The sequence below is a fragment of the Coturnix japonica genome, chromosome 2 (assembly GCF_001577835.2).
Source record: "Coturnix japonica isolate 7356 chromosome 2, Coturnix japonica 2.1, whole genome shotgun sequence".
Taxonomy (NCBI): Eukaryota; Metazoa; Chordata; class Aves; order Galliformes; family Phasianidae; genus Coturnix; species Coturnix japonica.
The window spans coordinates 60,937,516-60,955,208 of NC_029517.1; the positions used below are offsets into that span (position 1 = coordinate 60,937,516).

At 40.8% G+C, this 17,693-nt stretch overlaps 1 protein-coding gene and 1 long non-coding RNA gene across 4 annotated transcripts in view; one reads left to right on the forward strand and one right to left on the reverse strand.

The window, feature by feature from the left end:
* LOC107309569 overlaps nucleotides 1-17,693 on the reverse strand; it is a 92,330-nt gene that overhangs the window by 26,678 nt on the left and 47,959 nt on the right. For both annotated transcript variants that reach the window (XR_001553232.2, XR_001553231.2), the window contains exon 4: nucleotides 10,845-11,076. This is a non-coding gene — a long non-coding RNA (uncharacterized LOC107309569). The remainder of the gene's footprint in view (nucleotides 1-10,844; nucleotides 11,077-17,693) is intronic.
* LOC107309565 (ovalbumin) lies at nucleotides 6,484-11,728 on the forward strand. 2 transcript variants are annotated; one of them, XM_015854479.2, is made up of 8 exons: nucleotides 6,484-6,542; nucleotides 7,596-7,780; nucleotides 8,032-8,082; nucleotides 8,663-8,791; nucleotides 9,197-9,314; nucleotides 9,754-9,896; nucleotides 10,232-10,387; nucleotides 10,695-11,728. In XM_015854479.2, the coding sequence occupies exons 2-8, from the start codon at nucleotides 7,613-7,615 to the stop codon at nucleotides 11,079-11,081; spliced, it is 1,152 nt and encodes a 383-aa protein (XP_015709965.1). In that variant the 5' UTR covers nucleotides 6,484-6,542; nucleotides 7,596-7,612; the 3' UTR covers nucleotides 11,082-11,728. The 2 variants fall into 2 exon arrangements, with proteins under 2 accessions (XP_015709965.1, XP_015709964.1); XM_015854478.2 differs by lacking the exon at nucleotides 6,484-6,542 and having other exon boundaries at nucleotides 7,538-7,780.

Here is a 17,693-nt window from a genome sequence, read left to right on the forward strand (position 1 = left end):
AGCAAATGTAATACATAGCAAATGTAACTAAGAAAAGGTGGCAGCTGCTAGGGACAGAGGACATGCACGTAGACCCAAAAAATAAAGACTTTAGAAACACAAAAAGGGGACATGAGAGGTATGTTTGGAGAAACAAAGCAGAGGAGATATCTGGAAGGGGATGTTGGGAACAAAGGGAAAGACACACTCTTGGGAGGTGGTGCTCCATGCCAGAGGACAGACCTCTAAGGCACTGCAGCCATGAGCAACCAACAAAGGTCACCATCATCCTGGTGGGACTGCATCCTGCAGGCAGCTAACACTGGAGTAAGGACAGCCAGGAAGAACTGCAGCCCAGGGAGCACACTAGAGCAGAAGAATCTAGTAAGCAGCAACCACTGGCAGACAGAAATGATTATATAGATTATATACTGACCCCAGCCTCTTACACTGCCTACTGTATCACTGAAAGGACTGAGAAAAAGAGAGTGCAACTAGGAAGCTGAAACTAGGAGGAAGGGAAGGAGAAGTGATGAAGTGAGTAGGGAAAAGGGAGATTAAAGGCTTAAGCATCTATTCTGTAGTTTGCTTCATTGTTTTGTGTCAATCCCTGAATCAGCAATTTTTATGTTAAATAGCAACAAATTACATAACGCTCCCCAAGTCAAGACTGTTACTTAGAACAGAAGCCCAGTTCAGCTGAGCCTTAGTCATTCGGTCCCCCTCTAAGGAAATCTGTATGTGTGTCTCTCTCCAAGCCTGCTCACAATTGAACTCAGACCCAAACTTTTGCTGAATCCCCAGTACCACCTCTTTTGCTCATCACTAGGTAACAAAGCCCTGAGTGCTTTGCTTTAAACAAAGCCTTTAAGTGCCATGACCAACCTCACCTGGAGCCTTTACCTACCCCTACGGACCCACATTTTCCATTTAGGTCTGCCTTGAACCTTCACTTCTTTCCTATGCTATGTTAGATGTACTAGAATGGTGTGTACTAGTCTCCATTTCAAACACAGCTGTGCCCATAATCTGGCCAAGGACTTCTAGTGTGACCTGGGCTGTGCCCTGCTGCTAAGTGACCTGCTGGGTGATTGCTGGACCTGATCCTAATCCTGACCTAAGAAATGATTTCTTGGCTTGACTATGGATGTGTCCCATGGTATGATACTTCCTTGTGATTTGGACTCTTGTTTGCAGGTGTGGAAATCCCTAAGGAGCCCCTCTGGCCCCTCAGAACATTGTCACTTCCAAACTTCCTGAGGGATTCACGTTGCTCTGGGTTCTGATCTCTGGACAGTACTCACCCTTTACTCAGCCCAGGCTCCTGATTAAGCCCCTTTCCATCCTGCCAGGCTCTCCTCTCCATCTCTAGCAGGGCTCCTCATGATATAGCGTGACCCTCCCTTACTTGCATCAGGGCCACTTGTACCATGTTCCTTTCCTGTCTTCTGTCCCTGCCTTGGCTCTAAAGCAGCACACTACCACCCACAGCCCCTGCATCTCTCTAAAGTAAGCCTCTCCTGAGCCCAGGTCTCTGTAAGGAGGAAGGATGCACTCTGCTCAGAAAGGTGGGAGGCTGCTTCTGAGCTCTGAGGACACTGACCTCCCATGAGGTATCCCACACCCAGGACCACAATTCAGCCTGCTGGAACCATCAACTCCTGCTGGAATGAGGCCATAGCAAGACCAGCATCCACCTCCCTGCAGCCCTGCCCTGCTCAGATACTGGGCCTGCTGATCTCAGCTTGCAGACTTGCTTCCCAGCTTGACCTCAGCTCTGCCCTGTCTCTATGGACCCACCTGGTCAACAAGTTTTCAGTACAGCACAAGCTTCAAGGGTGGTCTTTATGAAAAAAAACCAAAAACCTTCCATATGTGAGATCAAAGCCAGTTTTAGACAGCTCCCCAAAAGACCTGCTGCCAGCCAGAGTTAAGCCATGAGTGACACTGGCTGCACCTCTGTGAGAGTAGATTGAAGAAAAACTGCAGCACCAGCTGGGAGACAGAAGTGAGAACACGGAGAGATAAAGAATCCAGCAGACCCTATGGTCAGTGCAGAAGGAAGGCTGCTGGCACCTAGCTAATTTCCATCCACATTATTGTCTGCTGACTCAGTCTATGTTTCTCCCATCTTGTTACAATAATAATTTGGGATATCATATTGAAGACCTTAATAAAGTCAAGGCATACAATATCCTCTGTTTTGCCTTTGTTTCCAGAATAAGCCATTTTATCATAGAAGATGAAAATGCTGATCAGCAGAGACCTGTCCTTGATAAATCCATGCTGGCTTTTCCTATCATCTTATATTCTTCAATCTATTCAATCAATCTATTCAATCATGCCTTGATTGGAGGTTTGTCTGACACTGAACAGATAGGGGTTCCCTGAGGGAATGTAAGATTACTGATACTACTCTCTCTTTATGCTAGGCACAACAAATGGTACATTAAGCAATACATACAGAGTCTTAGTGCCCTTTCTTACAAGCATCACAGTGAACAAATGCACTGGCAATCTACCTTTTCAATAACTACAGAGAACTGTAATCTCTTGGGTTCTCATCCTTCCCCTTTCTGAAAACGTGTCCTTTTTTTCAAATCAGAAACCTTCCTCAACCACCCTGACTATTCTTTGGACACCGTTTTCTTCTTCCTCCTAAAGAGGCTTTATTTTCCTACGTGAAAGGCTTTAGATGTAGGTGAGGCTACAACTCATTCAGTAACAATGAGGAAGGCTGTCAGATTTGGGGGAAAATTCTCCCACCCAACCTTTTACTAGCCAGTAGGATGTAATCATTGAATGCCATGCCATGAAGACCACACCAACATCAGATCAAATATCTACAGGAAGGTTTACAAAATCATCAACTGTACAATGAAGGCTAAATCAGATTAAAATGAATGTAAGGTCTGATATGAGATATCCTACTGAGAATTAAGAGCAAAGATGAATAGTTTTTTTCACAGTCTTGTCATAGTCTGTCAAAGACCAAAGCAGCACAGCAGGCAACAATATTAGTCTCTTCAGAATGGCAATGCACTGCTTCAGAAAGATGCCAGGTGGACCATGAACTCACATCCAAAGGAGCCTGACAAGTCACCTGAGTTTCTTCAAACAGGGGAAACAACACAATCTCATAAAACAGCTGAGAGAAAAACCATCATTGATGGCTACAGCGCCAAGGTATGCAATGGCAACCCATTAGACATTCATCTGTAACCTGAGCAAAATAATTTCTCTCTCCATGAACAATTGCTTCTTTCCCTCAAGAAAAGGCAATTTCCACACTTGCAATAGGCAACAAACAGAGAACAATTACTGTACTCCTTCCTAATGTCAAAATTGAGGAGAACAAAATCTCAAGTTCTGAGTAGATTTTAGTGATTGGATAAGAGGCTTTGACCTGTGAGCTCACCTGGACTTCATATCCTTTTGGATAAAGCGTACTTTTATTACTTTCAGGTCTCCTAGTCTTTATTCATGAGACTGTTGGTTTAGGGACAGGTCCACAATGAAATGCCTGGCATAGGAAAGGGCAGCAGAGCCTTAGCTGACCTTTTCTTTGGACAAGCATTGTCAAACAACGTGTGACAAAACTATTTGTACTCCTTTGCACAGCTGTGCGGGGCAGGGCAATCCACTCCCACCTATCCCAGGTAGCCTTCCAACTGCAAGAAGGTTGATGCTTACTCTCTCTAGTATCCAAGTCAAACCAGCTATGCAGGTATGCTGACAGCCTGCTTTGATCAAGACCTCATTTGTTCATGTTCCATTTTAGTTGCTTGCAGTTGGCCTTTCATTGGGAAAGAGAGTAGGATATCTTTCTTATCTGACAGAGAAGCAGAAATTCTCATCTTCCACACCTCATCTTTATTGTTTCAAACCACCAACTACTTCTTGTAGAGAAAAAAATGGCTTTTAGAAGACACATAAAACAAAGCTCTGCAAGTCAAATAGAAAACTGTTCTGTAGGTCTGGAATAAGGACACTATGTGGAAGCCAAATAGAGCAGCTTTAAAAAAAAACTTTTGGGATCATTCTTGTATTTGCAGCACAATACTGTGACAGTGATAACTGACATAACTGCATTGATTTTCTTGATATTTTGTATGTCTTAAAGTACAGGAGATTAGTGAAAAGACGGACATATGACCCAGGTCTGGACAGGTATGTGGTCCATGTATGATAAAAGAGATTAAGGGAAGGAGAATTGAGACTGTCTAAGAAGGGCTTCAGGGACATTCTGAAGGCAGATTTGACTAAATCAGATATACCGTCTCTTATGTAGTAATGGAAGACCAATATTGGAAAAACACAAAAAAACAGCCATGAACTCAAAGTGACCCTGAACAGAAAAGGAATAAGGAGTTAAAATAATGGCACAGAACTGAGGTTCATGTGATATACCATCAGCTGCTGGGCTCTGTTCGCAGAGGCCATTCCTGCAGACCTTCACTACCATAACTCATCATCCACTACAACTTGCTGAGCTACAAAATGAAATGGATATCCTCTCTGCTATGGGACACAAAAGAGGGAACACGGTGATCAGTGCTCTGGCTCACTGGTACACTCAAACACTGGTTGAGAAACAGCCTGTTGTTATTCACTACTCTTAAGACAGATCATGGTGAATTGTTAAAGAAGTACTTCTTCATAACATCCAAAGGAGGAAAGACACTAAATTATATTATATATAAATATATATATTTATTTATTAATTATACCTGCTTAACTATATATGGCATGATTGCTTTGAAAAAACCTTGTCCTTTCTGACCAGACCTGCTGTTTGCTGAGACAGTTTCAGCCATGGTGGATACCTTCAACTGTTTCTGTAGCATTAAGACAGAAGTTATTCTGGATCTTGTCTGTCAAGTCAGACTTGATACCTTCGAGTATTTAGAATGTTTTTCATGCTGGATGTCATCTCTAGAACTTCCCTGTCTAAGCAGTTCCTTGCCTTAGCAAGAGCCAGAACAGTCTCTCTTTTTCATGTTATTTCACCAGGATACTTCAGTGTGACAGGACTACCTGATCTGTGTCAATCTGCAAATTCCAATTATATATGTAGTATATCTATATAGATTATTAGTGTTTGATTGACTCCGGATTATGGAGAAGTGCACCTGAAAAGACTTGTTCCCAATCTCCTTTTTCTTTCTACAGACTAATATATATTTCATAGATAGAGATAACATCTACTGAGAAGCAGCACATCTATCATCGCAAAAAGCAGGGAAGGTTTTCAGACTTCCTTAGTGGCTGAAATAGAAGCAGCAGACATGATTAAAAACAAAATGAAACAAACAAACAAAAAAATCAGCTGATACCTGTGGTGTAGACATTCAGCAAAAAAAAAGATATTATTTCCACTACCATCTTGTCTTGCTTTAGTCCTCAGACTTGGCAAGGAGAATGCTGATTTGTACAGTATATTAATTTTCACAAAAGAAAGGAGAGAAACGAAAAGAAAATGACGCTGACTAATCTTCAGCTAGTGGTATAGGAAAGTAATTCTTCTGCTTAACAGAAACTGCAGCGATGTATGTCCTGAAGAATTATGTTGTACTTTTTTCCCCCATTTTTAAATCAAACAGTGTTTTACAGAGGTCAGAATGGTTTCTTTACTGTTTGTCAATTCTATTATTTCAATACAGAACAAAAGCTTCTATAACTGAAATATATTTGCTATTGTATATTATGATTGTCCCTCGAACCATGAACACTCCTCCAGCTGAATTTCACAATTCCTCTGTCATCTGCCAGGCCATTAGGCTGGAAGATCATGGAAGATCTCTGAGGAACATTGCAAGTTCATACCATAAACTCATTTGGAATTGAGTATTATTTTGCTTTGAATGGAGCTATGTTTTGCAGTTCCCTCAGAAGAAAAGCTTGTTATAAAGCGTCTACACCCATCAAAAGATATATTTAAATATTCCAACTACAGAAAGATTTTGTCTGCTCTTCACTCTCATCTCAATTGGTTTCTTCACATACATGCTTCTTTATTTCCCCTATTTTGTCAAGAAAATAATAGGTCAAGTCCTGTTCTCACTTATCTCCTGCCTAGCATGGCTTAGATGCATGTTGTACATTCAAGAAGGACTGACTGAAACAGACTTCTGGTCTGTTATAACAACCATAGTAATAAACAGACTAACTAATAATTGCTAATTATGTTTTCCATCCCTAAGGTTCCCACATTTTTCTGTTTTAAGATCCCATTATCTGGTTGTAACTGAAGCTCAATGGAACATGAACAGTATTTCTCAGTCTTTTCTCCAGCAATCCTGACGGATTAGAAGAACTGGCAGAAAACACTTTGTTACCCAGAATTAAAAACTAATATTTGCTCTCCCTTCAATCCAAAATGGACCTATTGAAACTAAAATCTGACCCAATCCCATTAAATTATTTCTATGGCGTCAAAGGTCAAACTTTTGAAGGGAACCTGTGGGTGGGTCCCAATTCAGGCTATATATTCTGCAGGGCTCAGCCAGTCTCTGTACATACAGCTGGAAAGCTGTATTGCCTTTAGTGCTCAGGCTCAAAAGGTAAGCAACACTCTAAAATTACCTTCTCTCTATCTTAGTTCTTGCTTGTGCCTAAACTTATAAAAATGAATAATTATTGTGTTACGTGTCATACCTTTAAGGATGAAGCATCTGCGTAATACTCTCTTTAAAAGTTCTCACCTGTGTATGCATTTTGCACTATTTTATTATGTGTAAAATAATTTTGCTTGTTGTCAGGATGTTTATTCTTTGTGCTTGTTGTCAGGAGGTTTATTCTTTGTGTTTAAAGTATGTTTTTAATTTCAGAATATCTTATCCTGTCATTCACTATCTGATATGCTTTGCAGTTTGCTTGATTAAGCTCTAGCCCTACAGAGTGCACTGAGAGCAAAATCGTGGTGTTCAGTGAATTTTGGGGGCTTATTTTAATGTGAATATTCTCTAGAATACAAACCATACAAATTTAATTCCCTATTTATTCTTCCATCATTAAAACAAAGGTTTATATATTTTTGAATATCTACTGATAGCAAGTAGTGTGCAACAAACAGGTATTTCTTTGCACTTACTTATTTTATTTCCCAAAAATAAAAAGCAGTCAGCAAGCCCCTGCTTTCTCATATATCTGTCCCAACCCAGAGTAAGTCTAACAAAATTTGCCCTTTGAATTTCCAGCTTTGCAAGCCTATCAGATTGTATTTTCTTGTTTTGATTAGAGGTACTGAACGAAGTAGAATTCTGAACTAGCTTTCACTGAATGAAAATACGCAGAGGCAACTGTTTGTTTGGCTGCTTTTAAATGGTAAACAGAAACCACATGTAGATCTAAGATTTCTGAGACAGTTCGCTACCCGAAAGATAACCAAATGCAAATGCATGAAGAAATACATTTATGAATATGGTTTTGAACAAGCATGAGTTGGGTACAGCAACAGACACATTACAACAGAATTACTTTAAAACTACCTGTTTACATTTAATTGACTAAAAACTGCCCGTAATTTACTGCTGTAGCCTCTGATAGAGTACCCTGCATGGGACTATGTACAGCATTCCATCCTTACATTTTCATTGTTCTTCTGTTTGCTCTAGACAACTCAGAGTTCACCATGGGCTCCATCGGTGCAGCAAGCATGGAATTTTGTTTTGATGTATTCAAGGAGCTCAAAGTCCACCATGCCAATGACAACATGCTCTACTCCCCCTTTGCCATCTTGTCAACTCTGGCCATGGTCTTCCTAGGTGCAAAAGACAGCACCAGGACCCAGATAAATAAGGTGAGCCTACAGTTGAAGATTAAAACCTTTATCCTTCTCAATGGAGCCACAGCACTAAATTATATGATAGTGTCCCTTGGAAACTGCATAGCTCAGAAGCTGAAAATCTGGAACCAGAATTATCTAAAAGTGTGACCACCTCCAGCTCCCAGAGTGTTACACAAATGCACTAGCCAGAGATCTTGAAACTGTATCACATAACTTCTTTTTGTCATAACCGTTATTTCAGCTACTATTATTTTCAATTACAGGTTGTTCACTTTGATAAACTTCCAGGATTCGGAGACAGTATTGAAGCTCAGGTACAGAAACAATTTCACCTCCTTCTCCATGTCCCTTTCCTACGGAAGTAAAATCCAGTAGATGAAGCAATCTCTTAGCTGTTCCAGGCCCTCCCTGGTGAGCAGCTAGTGCTCTGAATCCAGCAGTTAGGACAACACTTTGTTCGTAAGAACAGAGAAAGAAAGGAAGTAACAGGGGATTCAGAACAAACAGAAGATAAAACTGAGGACAAAAATACTATGTGAATGAGGAAACTTGCGGATATTTGTGTGCTTAAGCAAGACAGATAGATGATTCTGGATGAACAAGTCAGGTTGGAAAAAGAAAGCCTGCCTGATCTGCTGGAGCTAGATTATTGCAGCAGGAAGTCAGGAGTTCCCTAGAGAAAAGTGTGAGGGAATTACAGAAGAAAAACAGCACAAAATTGTATATATTAGAAAAGGACCACGTCAGTGTAGTTACTAGCAATAACACAGTCAGAACAAACAATAGTTTTGTAAACAGAAGTATCCTAACTACTTTACGCTGTACATATACTGTGTAAAATCTACTAAGTAGTGAGACTAGAATAACAGCATCTTTCTTTCTCTTTGTATTCAGTGTGGCACATCTGCAAATGTTCACTCTTCACTTAGAGACATACTCAACCAAATCACCAAACAAAATGATGCTTATTCGTTCAGCCTTGCCAGTAGACTTTATGCTCAAGAGACATACACAGTCGTGCCGGTAAGTTGCTCTAAAATCTGATCTGAGTGTATTTCCATGCCAAAGTAATGCAAAAACAAACAGAAGTCTATGTTCCACTAATAAAATTTTGTTAGTGTTTGTTATTTGTTGTTTTTGCATATGGAATTGAGGACAAAAAAACATTTCTCTATAACAGACCTGAAACTCTACAGTCTTCAAGAGAATTCAAGGCTTGTAAAAGAATGTAAAATCTTACGATGCGGCAATACAGCTATAGCATATTACACTACTAAATGCACTATAAGTCATAGCATATAGTAATACAGTGTGAAATAGCCTTTTACACTACTATATTTTTTATATCTGTTAATTTCAGTCTTGCATTTCACATTTGCCAAATGTTTTAAAATCCATATCTGAAAGCTGAATACTCTTGCCTTACAGGAATACTTGCAATGTGTGAAGGAACTGTATAGAGGAGGCTTAGAATCCGTCAACTTTCAAACAGCTGCAGATCAAGCCAGAGGCCTCATCAATGCCTGGGTAGAAAGTCAGACAAACGGTAAGGGCAAGCTGTTGTATTTTCCCTTCTGTCACCATATTCGACCAGCCTAAAAGAATACTTAATTCACAAGATGAAAATACAAAATCACTCCTTTTGATTGAAGCATATAATATCTATGTGTCTTGGTACTGTTCGGGTTGGAGACCATTCTGGGATAAGAGAGATGCCAGTGATTCTTCCCCTTATTACAAAATACACAGGTTTAGCCTTTTTGTGACACACAAATCTCTTTGTCTTTTATCTTTTGTTGTGATTCTTTATAGAGAGAGAAACAAGAGTTACTGAAAATAGCAACAAGAAAATTAACCTTGGAAGAACAGTTGCAAAAACAAACCAATGTCCTTGCCCCTATATCCTCTTCCCCACAAACTCTACACTATCTACCCTGTGCTTGCCAATGTGATTAACAACTCTCTTTTCCTGTTCATTCCTAAAGGAATTATCAGAAACATCCTTCAGCCAAGCTCCGTGGATTCTCAAACTGCAATGGTCCTGGTTAATGCCATTGCCTTCAAGGGACTGTGGGAGAAAGCATTTAAGGCTGAAGACACGCAAACAATACCTTTCAGAGTGACTGAGGTATATGGGCATACCTTAAAGATGTCAGCTAGAATTTATGAAGAGTAGACATGTTGTAATATGGAACTGCATTAGCGTATCTGCTCATTTGTCTGCATCTCTTTCAGACACTATATCAAAACCAGGGAATTTTCCTTATGTCTCTCTCTCCACACTATTCATGACATTGCAAGGCTCCTGAGAAATAACTTGAGAGATTCCCACTTTTCCTAGGAAAGGCTTCCTGCATGAGAGCAATCAGTCATCTTATATTCTCTTTTTTTTTTTTTTTTTTTTTTTTTTTTTTTTTTTTTTTTTTTTTTTTTTTTTTTTTTTTTTTTTTTTTGGATCTCCAGCAAGAAAGCAAACCTGTGCAGATGATGCACCAGATTGGTTCATTTAAAGTGGCATCAATGGCTTCTGAGAAAATGAAGATCCTGGAGCTTCCATTTGCCAGTGGAACAATGAGCATGTTGGTGCTGTTGCCTGATGATGTCTCAGGCCTTGAGCAGGTATGGTCCTAGAAGTTGGCTTCAGATAATTAAAAACACATTGTTGCAAAGCTCTTCTCAACACAGTTATCCTAAAACATTTAACCGGCACAAATTTCATTATGATTCAATACGTGATTGTTGCATAGAAGCATAGAGTTGTTCCAGTGGGTCCTGCAATAGCCTATGCTGAGCATGGCTTGCCATGAAAAGAGCAATCAGTTTTAAAAGACGTACACAAAAAAACCACATAATAGTAACTAGTACTGCACTGCCATGAAAGAAGTTATGTCATGATCCCATGGATCTCATTGTCATTTCCTTGCAGCTTGAGTCTACAATCAGCTTTGAAAAACTGACTGAATGGACCAGTTCTAGTATTATGGAAGAGAGGAAGGTCAAAGTGTACTTACCTCGCATGAAGATGGAGGAGAAATACAACCTCACATCTCTCTTAATGGCTATGGGAATTACTGACCTGTTCAGCTCTTCAGCCAATCTGTCTGGCATCTCCTCAGTAGGGAGCCTGAAGATATCTCAAGCTGTCCATGCAGCATATGCAGAAATCAATGAAGCGGGCAGAGATGTGGTAGGCTCAGCAGAGGCTGGAGTGGATGCTACTGAAGAATTTAGGGCTGACCATCCATTCCTCTTCTGTGTCAAGCACATCGAAACCAACGCCATTCTCCTCTTTGGCAGATGTGTTTCCCCTTAAAAAGAAGAAAGTATAAAGAGTCTGTCCCTTTCAGCAAGACCCAGAGCACTGTAGTATCAGGGGTAAAATGAAAAGCATGTTCTCTGCTGCATCCAGACTTTATAAAAGTTAGGGCTTTATCTAGGAAAAAAAAAAGAAAAAGAAATTACATTATGAGAACAGGTGCACTTCACCCTTCCCTTACACAGAGTAATACTGTTAACTCATGAATGAATGGTTAAGGGAATGAAATCTGGACTTACAGTACTGAGTCATCATAAAAAATGCAACCTGATACATCAGCAGAAGATTTATGGGGAAAAAATGCAGCCTTCCAACTAAGCCAGGTATCTGTATGACCAAGCTCTCCAGAATTAGTCACACCAAATCTCTCAGATTTAACTATCAACTGTCACCAACCATTCCTGTGCTGACAAGGAAAATGTTTTTTCTGCGTTCCTGATACTACAAGGCTCTTCCTCACTTTCTAAAGATGCATTATAAAAATCTTGTAATTCACATTTCTCCCTAAACTTTGGCTTAATCATTATGACCAACTATTGTATGTTACTATTCAAATTGTTTTCCTTGTATCCATATGTAATGGGTCTTGCGAATATGCTCCTTTGTTCCTTTAATCATAATAAAAGCACGTTTAAGCAAACACATTTCATTTGTAGTATTTGAAGTACAGCAAGGTTGCGTATCAGGGAAAGAATGACGGAATAAGAGGAATAAGCATGGACACACAGCCTAGCAGCAACTGCAGAACAAGTGCTAATGAGTGAGAATTTGAACGAGAGTCCCCCATAGCAACTTATTCTAATAACCTAGTGGTCCACATTAGCTAAAAGAACATAGTGAGGGAAGAAATTAGTTCTCCTTCCTGAGCACCACCTGGGACACCACATCTGGAGCAGTGTGTCCAATTTGCTGCTGCCCTGGTCCTTGCTGGGGTGTTGGGATAGACCTTGGCTGCCACTGAGACACCCAGAGATCTGTCTTAGCTCAGATTTCCTCAAGAACAGCTCATTGCCAACAGAACAAAATAAACCAATAGCTAACAGCAATAGCAGTCAGTTGTCCCATCTGTGACCCACCAGGGCTGGCATGCTGGATGAACAGGCTTTGGTGGCATGTAGCTACGGGGCAGCACCACTGGCTCGGGCAGGAGAAGAACTGAGCATGGTGTAAATCACTGTCTCAAAGCCACTTCTCTGTGCCTGTACCATGCCTGGAGGGCTCTTCTACAGGAGCTGGGTTTGTTCAAGAAAGCTTCTGTTTCTCCCACCTGTTGCTTGTACCCTCACAGGGACAGAGTGAGAAGAGTCCAGCCACTGGCTGGAAGAGGCTGACTTTCAAATTTTTCTAATTCTCCTTTAGTTGCTGCTGCAGCTGCAGAAGAAAAGTTTCAGAAGCCAAGAGCTTTCAGATGAGGATGCCTAACCCATGTTGGACTGTGGGAGTCCACAACCCAATTGCACTGACACCTCAGGCAATGGGATGGGACAACAGCTGGATTGTGGCTCACCCACTAGCTACAGAGCCTGATTTGTATTACCAGATTAGGAAGAGCAAAAGAACGTGTTATAACAGGAGGTTTTCTGTGCTTCTCTACCAAAAGGTGTAGCCTATGAAGGAGCCCACAGTGCGGCAGTGGATGAGGTCTGAAGGAGGCATTTTGCTTGTTCTACTTGTTTTAGCTCTCCCCCTCCACAAGATAACACAACACATACTTTGGCAGTACCTAGGGCCTTAACTTACTGTTAGCAAACAGGATCTTGCAAAAGAAGGAAGATAACATGACAACACCTTCACTGGTGCATAAATAGTTCAAATGCTTTCCTTCATTTTCTTGTAAATTAGTCAATTGCAGGTCAGGAGATAACAAGCAGGGAAACCTATTACAAGAATTATAATGATGTTTAATATCATCACAGACTTTCTGTTGGTCTGGGCGTGGAAACAGAGTATTTAAAATCCTCAGGACATTTATTTTTCACCGGATTTATTCCCAAACTGCACTATGTCTAGGGCACTGAGGTTCTTATCAATTAAATTATACTTTTCCTGACACAAAAGATGCAAAAAAGTGTATCTGTTTGTGTGTATAAACAGATAACACTCCTGACACCTGATTTCTGTTGCATTCTGCCTTCACAACAACAGGCAAGTGTTTCTGTCTCCAGGAGCCACTTCCTTAACCAGCTGTGCAGTGTGTCCATCCCTCATACACAAACAAGAAAAGATAAGAGTCTGAATTCTCAGCCCCATGTTTTCAAAATCTTAAAACTTTGGAACTGTTTTGGGACATGGCAAACCACATATCCACAAAGGAATGGACACTGGAATCCTCTGATCTCAAACACTGAAATATTCATCTAGCAGTCAAGAGTCAACAGCCTTCCGTATCTGAGGTACAGCATGAGCTTCTCTGATAACCAGCACAGGAAGGATAGGCCTGGATGTAGCCCCAAGGCTAGTGACAGATATCTGGCCTCCATCACCCAGCAAAGCAAAGTTTCCATTCCCACAGAAGTGAAACGGTCAGCACTGCACCTTTGGCTCTCTGCTATCTCATGCCCTTTTATCTTCAACATCACTTTCAGCACAATTACAGAAGAAGGCTCAGACTCACAGCTTTAGGACTCACCGTAAGAGTCTTTCGTTGCTCTGTCACCACACCCCACATAGATCTGCAGTAAATCAAAGAAGCACAGTGGACTAGTGAGTTGCAGAGACAAAAACCACACCTATTTGCCTGCCTGCAGTCTTATATCAGCAGGAAGATAACTAACATAATGAATTTCTATAAAGATGAGAAAATATGGCCCTTGAGTCCTATCACTTGTTCTAGTCCTAATTCTCCAAATAGACAAGAATGTAAGTAAAATTACACACTTGAACAAAGTCAGCAATTTGCAAGAATTGATATCCCAAAGTTCAGGTCATTAGTGTGATTTCCAGTACCTTTGGCTGGAAAGGGTATCTGAAAACCACCGGGTCCAGCACCTTGCTCAAAGCAGAGCTAACTTCAAAGACATATCAGATAGCTCAGAACGTTCCCTAATCAACTGTTGCCTGTCTGCATGGTTGGAGAACCCAGAGCTTTCTGATTAATTTGATTTTAATATAAATTCAAATGTCACTAGCATAGCAGTAGTGGAAGCCATTAGACTGGCTTTACCATCTCTTACCAACTGAGTTAGCTGCAGGTGAGAATAAATCATGCCAGTTCTTCATTTTATCTCCCACAGTCCACAAAGCTCTTGTTGTCTGTCCTCACTTTTAATACTTCTGAACCAACGTCTACAGATTATCCTTGTAAATCCTAAGCAGCGCCTAGTCACCATGTGAACAACAAATTCCTACCACATTTATCAATATTTAAGAGCAAAGGCTAGACAACACATAGCTGCACACTATACATTTTTAGACCCAATAGCATAATTTATACTTTGGCTCCATGTTGCTGCCATGTGGATAACTATGTGCAATCATTTGTACCTGGCCTCTTTTCCTAACTAGTATATTCTTAAATGCCACAAGTTAAAGGCTCTAATTCTGTGTAGTCTAACTGCATTGTGACACAAGCAAACACTCACAGTTTCATGGTACTCCTGATGAAAAAAGGATCCCAAACTACTTTTGGGCTTTTACATATTTTTTTTCAACCCACAGAGCACCTTGCCACTTCTGCTAAATGTAAGCAATAGCAACCCACAGTCTGAAATCAATGCAATGAACTTCTAATATGGGTACCATACCAACAACAGGAACGGAGCAAGTCCTTATACTGGAAGGCTGACTCCTTAAGTCACACAGCATCACAGAATTGTAGGGGTTAGAAAGGACCTCTAGAGATCATTGAGTCCAACCTGCCTGCCAAAGCAGGCTCCCTACACCACGTCACACATGTAGGCATCCACATAAGTAAGATTTAATAATTGTGGCTCTGATAAGAGGTCAGTAGGAGAGAGGGAAAATAATGAAGTGCCAGATGAGTGCACCTTCCTGTAAGGAAGGCAGATAAATGGGAATTAAAGGTGGACAAGGGATGCTATGGAGGTACCATTAACTTTCACAGGACTGTACGTAACAGACTATTTCCTATTGATTCTCTGCTGCCTCATTTCTTGTGGGCAGTTTGTAACTCTCCAGTAATGCCCCTTCCCCAAGCTGCTAACTGTTCCTACCCTCACTTTTTGTTCCCTGTCCTTCAGCAGTCTCTACCAGCTTCTTAAGGTAGTGAAGCAAGAGGGCAGATCTGGGGTCAAGCTCTGTTTCTATGAAAGCAAATGCCAGGGAAATAAAGGTTTGGGAGTGGGAGGAAAGCCTTTTTCCTGTGTTGCTCAAATACTTAGTCCAATCTGCTTCCACATGTGTCTGCAGAAGATAGGGAATGGAAGGTGATCAGCGCCATTTCTCCAACCTCAGAGCAAGGGCTTGGCCCCTCCTTGCACACCATATGCTAGTCAAATGTTTCCCCTGTGCTGCAGAGTCCAAGGTAAAGAGGTTTTGTCTACAGCTAGGTCTATGTTCCTAGAGCAACAATTAGCACCTGCAAAATCAAGAGGTACTAAGAGAGCCTCTGAGGCTATGCCCAGGGGTCTGGAAAATGAAGGGGGATAGACCAAGAAGAAAGAAGAGTCTAGAGCAATTTAAGGTAACAGTGCCACTAGTTTCAAGCCACACATCTGGAGTTAAGCTCTTTTGAAAGAGGCAGGAAGTCTCAAGATACAGCAGCCCAAAATACAATAGAGCCATAAAACCTAACTTGAACCATGTAAAAAGCACACCAGGTCTCAACAGACTAAAATGCTTTATGCAACAGGCAGAGAGTGTGAGAGGTGGAAGGGTGGGAAAACTTTGCAATGATGAAGGCACTGATAAGAGATGTTCAAATGATATTAACAGATGACACTCCGTCTTGCCCATCTTTGTCAGCATGAAGGGAAAAATCTATTCCAAGCTCCCCTTTAGGGGTTACTGCGTTCCAGGACAAAGACTTGGTGCACTTAGTCAGGTAGCTCAGATCACTCCCATCCTAAATAGAAATACAAATAAGGGGCCAAGCAGATTAGTGAACAGCAAAGATTGCCAGTACATGTACACAAGTGACTATTTGGGCATTTCACTGCTGAAACTTCTGAAAATATCAACTGCCTTACGAAACAGTGGTTATTCCACCACACAGGAGTATTTGTGGTTGAGCTGCATGAAGAAATAGCAAGTGTTTACGCTGATTTCTTAAAAGAGAACCTTTCCTCTACATGCTGCTCTTGCACATCCACGTGTGGCTCCTCTTCAGGAGCGGGAATTGGTTTTCTGATTCAGCAGCTATGTAGGTGACACAGTTACACCCTTTGAGAGATTACATGCTAAAGTGCATGTAATCTGCACATAAACCATTCCTCACAGTGATGTACTGTTCAGCTATATGAAATTCAGGCTATTGTTCATATTTTTGGTTTTAACTGCTACCTTGGTTACTTAAGAAATGCTCACCATCTGATTCATTCAAAGGAAAACTACACACTGGTAGATGTGAGAACAACATGTATATTCCTTTCCAGATAAACTAATCTCTTTCCAGATATCGAGATCGTTGCTTCCCCAGAAGTGCCGCACTGGTCATCAGAACTGAATATCTCAGGAAAAACACTACCTTTACTAATTACAGCATCTAAGCTAAAGCGCACAGCGGTAATAGTACAGTATGACAAATTATGCCAGTGCTCAATTCATGTGCCAAATCTCACCACACCTTTGCTTTCTGCAGGTGTGGAGCAAAATGCCTCAGTGATATTTAGGCAGGATCACCACCACACCTCTTAACAACTCACAAATTCTAAATGCTATTGGAGTATGTCAGCAAAGATTGCTTGGCAAGGGAAGGCTGGCAAATGTACATGTAATATGTACACATTAGATCACTATCTACACTGTTTCAAAATAAAGACGTGTGTTCTTACTCAGAGCTTTGAAGGAAAATGAGATACTCAAAGAAGTAATCTTCTTTGAACTTTAAAAGCTACTCGGGACTTCACGATGATACAAACTTATCCGTAACAAAAATCTCTTAGGACATAAATCAAAATCCATTACAATACAACCATTCCAGCTGAGACGTATACACTGTTTTTACACTTTAATTTGCAAGGTCAGGACAAGATCTTGCTGCATTGTGTGACAAAAAGGCTCCTTTGCACACCAAAATCTGCACACCCACTCCAAGTACCCAGTCAGTGATCACCACTACTTCAGCCTCTGTGTTCCTATTCCTTGTACTGTTCTGGCCCTTGTCAATTACAGGTTTGTGATGAAACTAAATGTTAAGCTGCCCTCCCACAGGATTTCAATATTCTCAGGTTTCAAAACCGTCTTCCCCACCCCTCTTATCTCCTGAAGTCCTTATAATGGTTTGGGACATTTAAAATCCTTTCATGTTTAAAACTTACTGTACTGCTCTGGCTGAGCCAAGAACACGAGCAGAATGCTCTGGCAGCTGAACTAAAAGCCATTCCCTCCCAAATAAATAAACAGCACTTTTACTGGTTAAATAAAAGATATTAGAAGATGCCAGAGAAATGGAATAGCTTTTCTTCAAGCCATCTTCTTTTCAAATACCAA

What these genes read in the sequence shown, in the direction of transcription:
- LOC107309565 (XM_015854478.2), top strand. Translation starts at nt 7,538, where the DNA reads ATGGGACTATGTACAGCATTCCATCCTTACATTTTCATTGTTCTTCTG. An exon ending in CCAGGACCCAGATAAATAAG is followed by an intron (nt 7,781 to 8,031) that starts GTGAGCCTACAG and finishes TTTCAATTACAG; the next exon opens with GTTGTTCACTTTGATAAACT. An exon ending in GGTAGAAAGTCAGACAAACG is followed by an intron (nt 9,315 to 9,753) that starts GTAAGGGCAAGC and finishes TCATTCCTAAAG; the next exon opens with GAATTATCAGAAACATCCTT.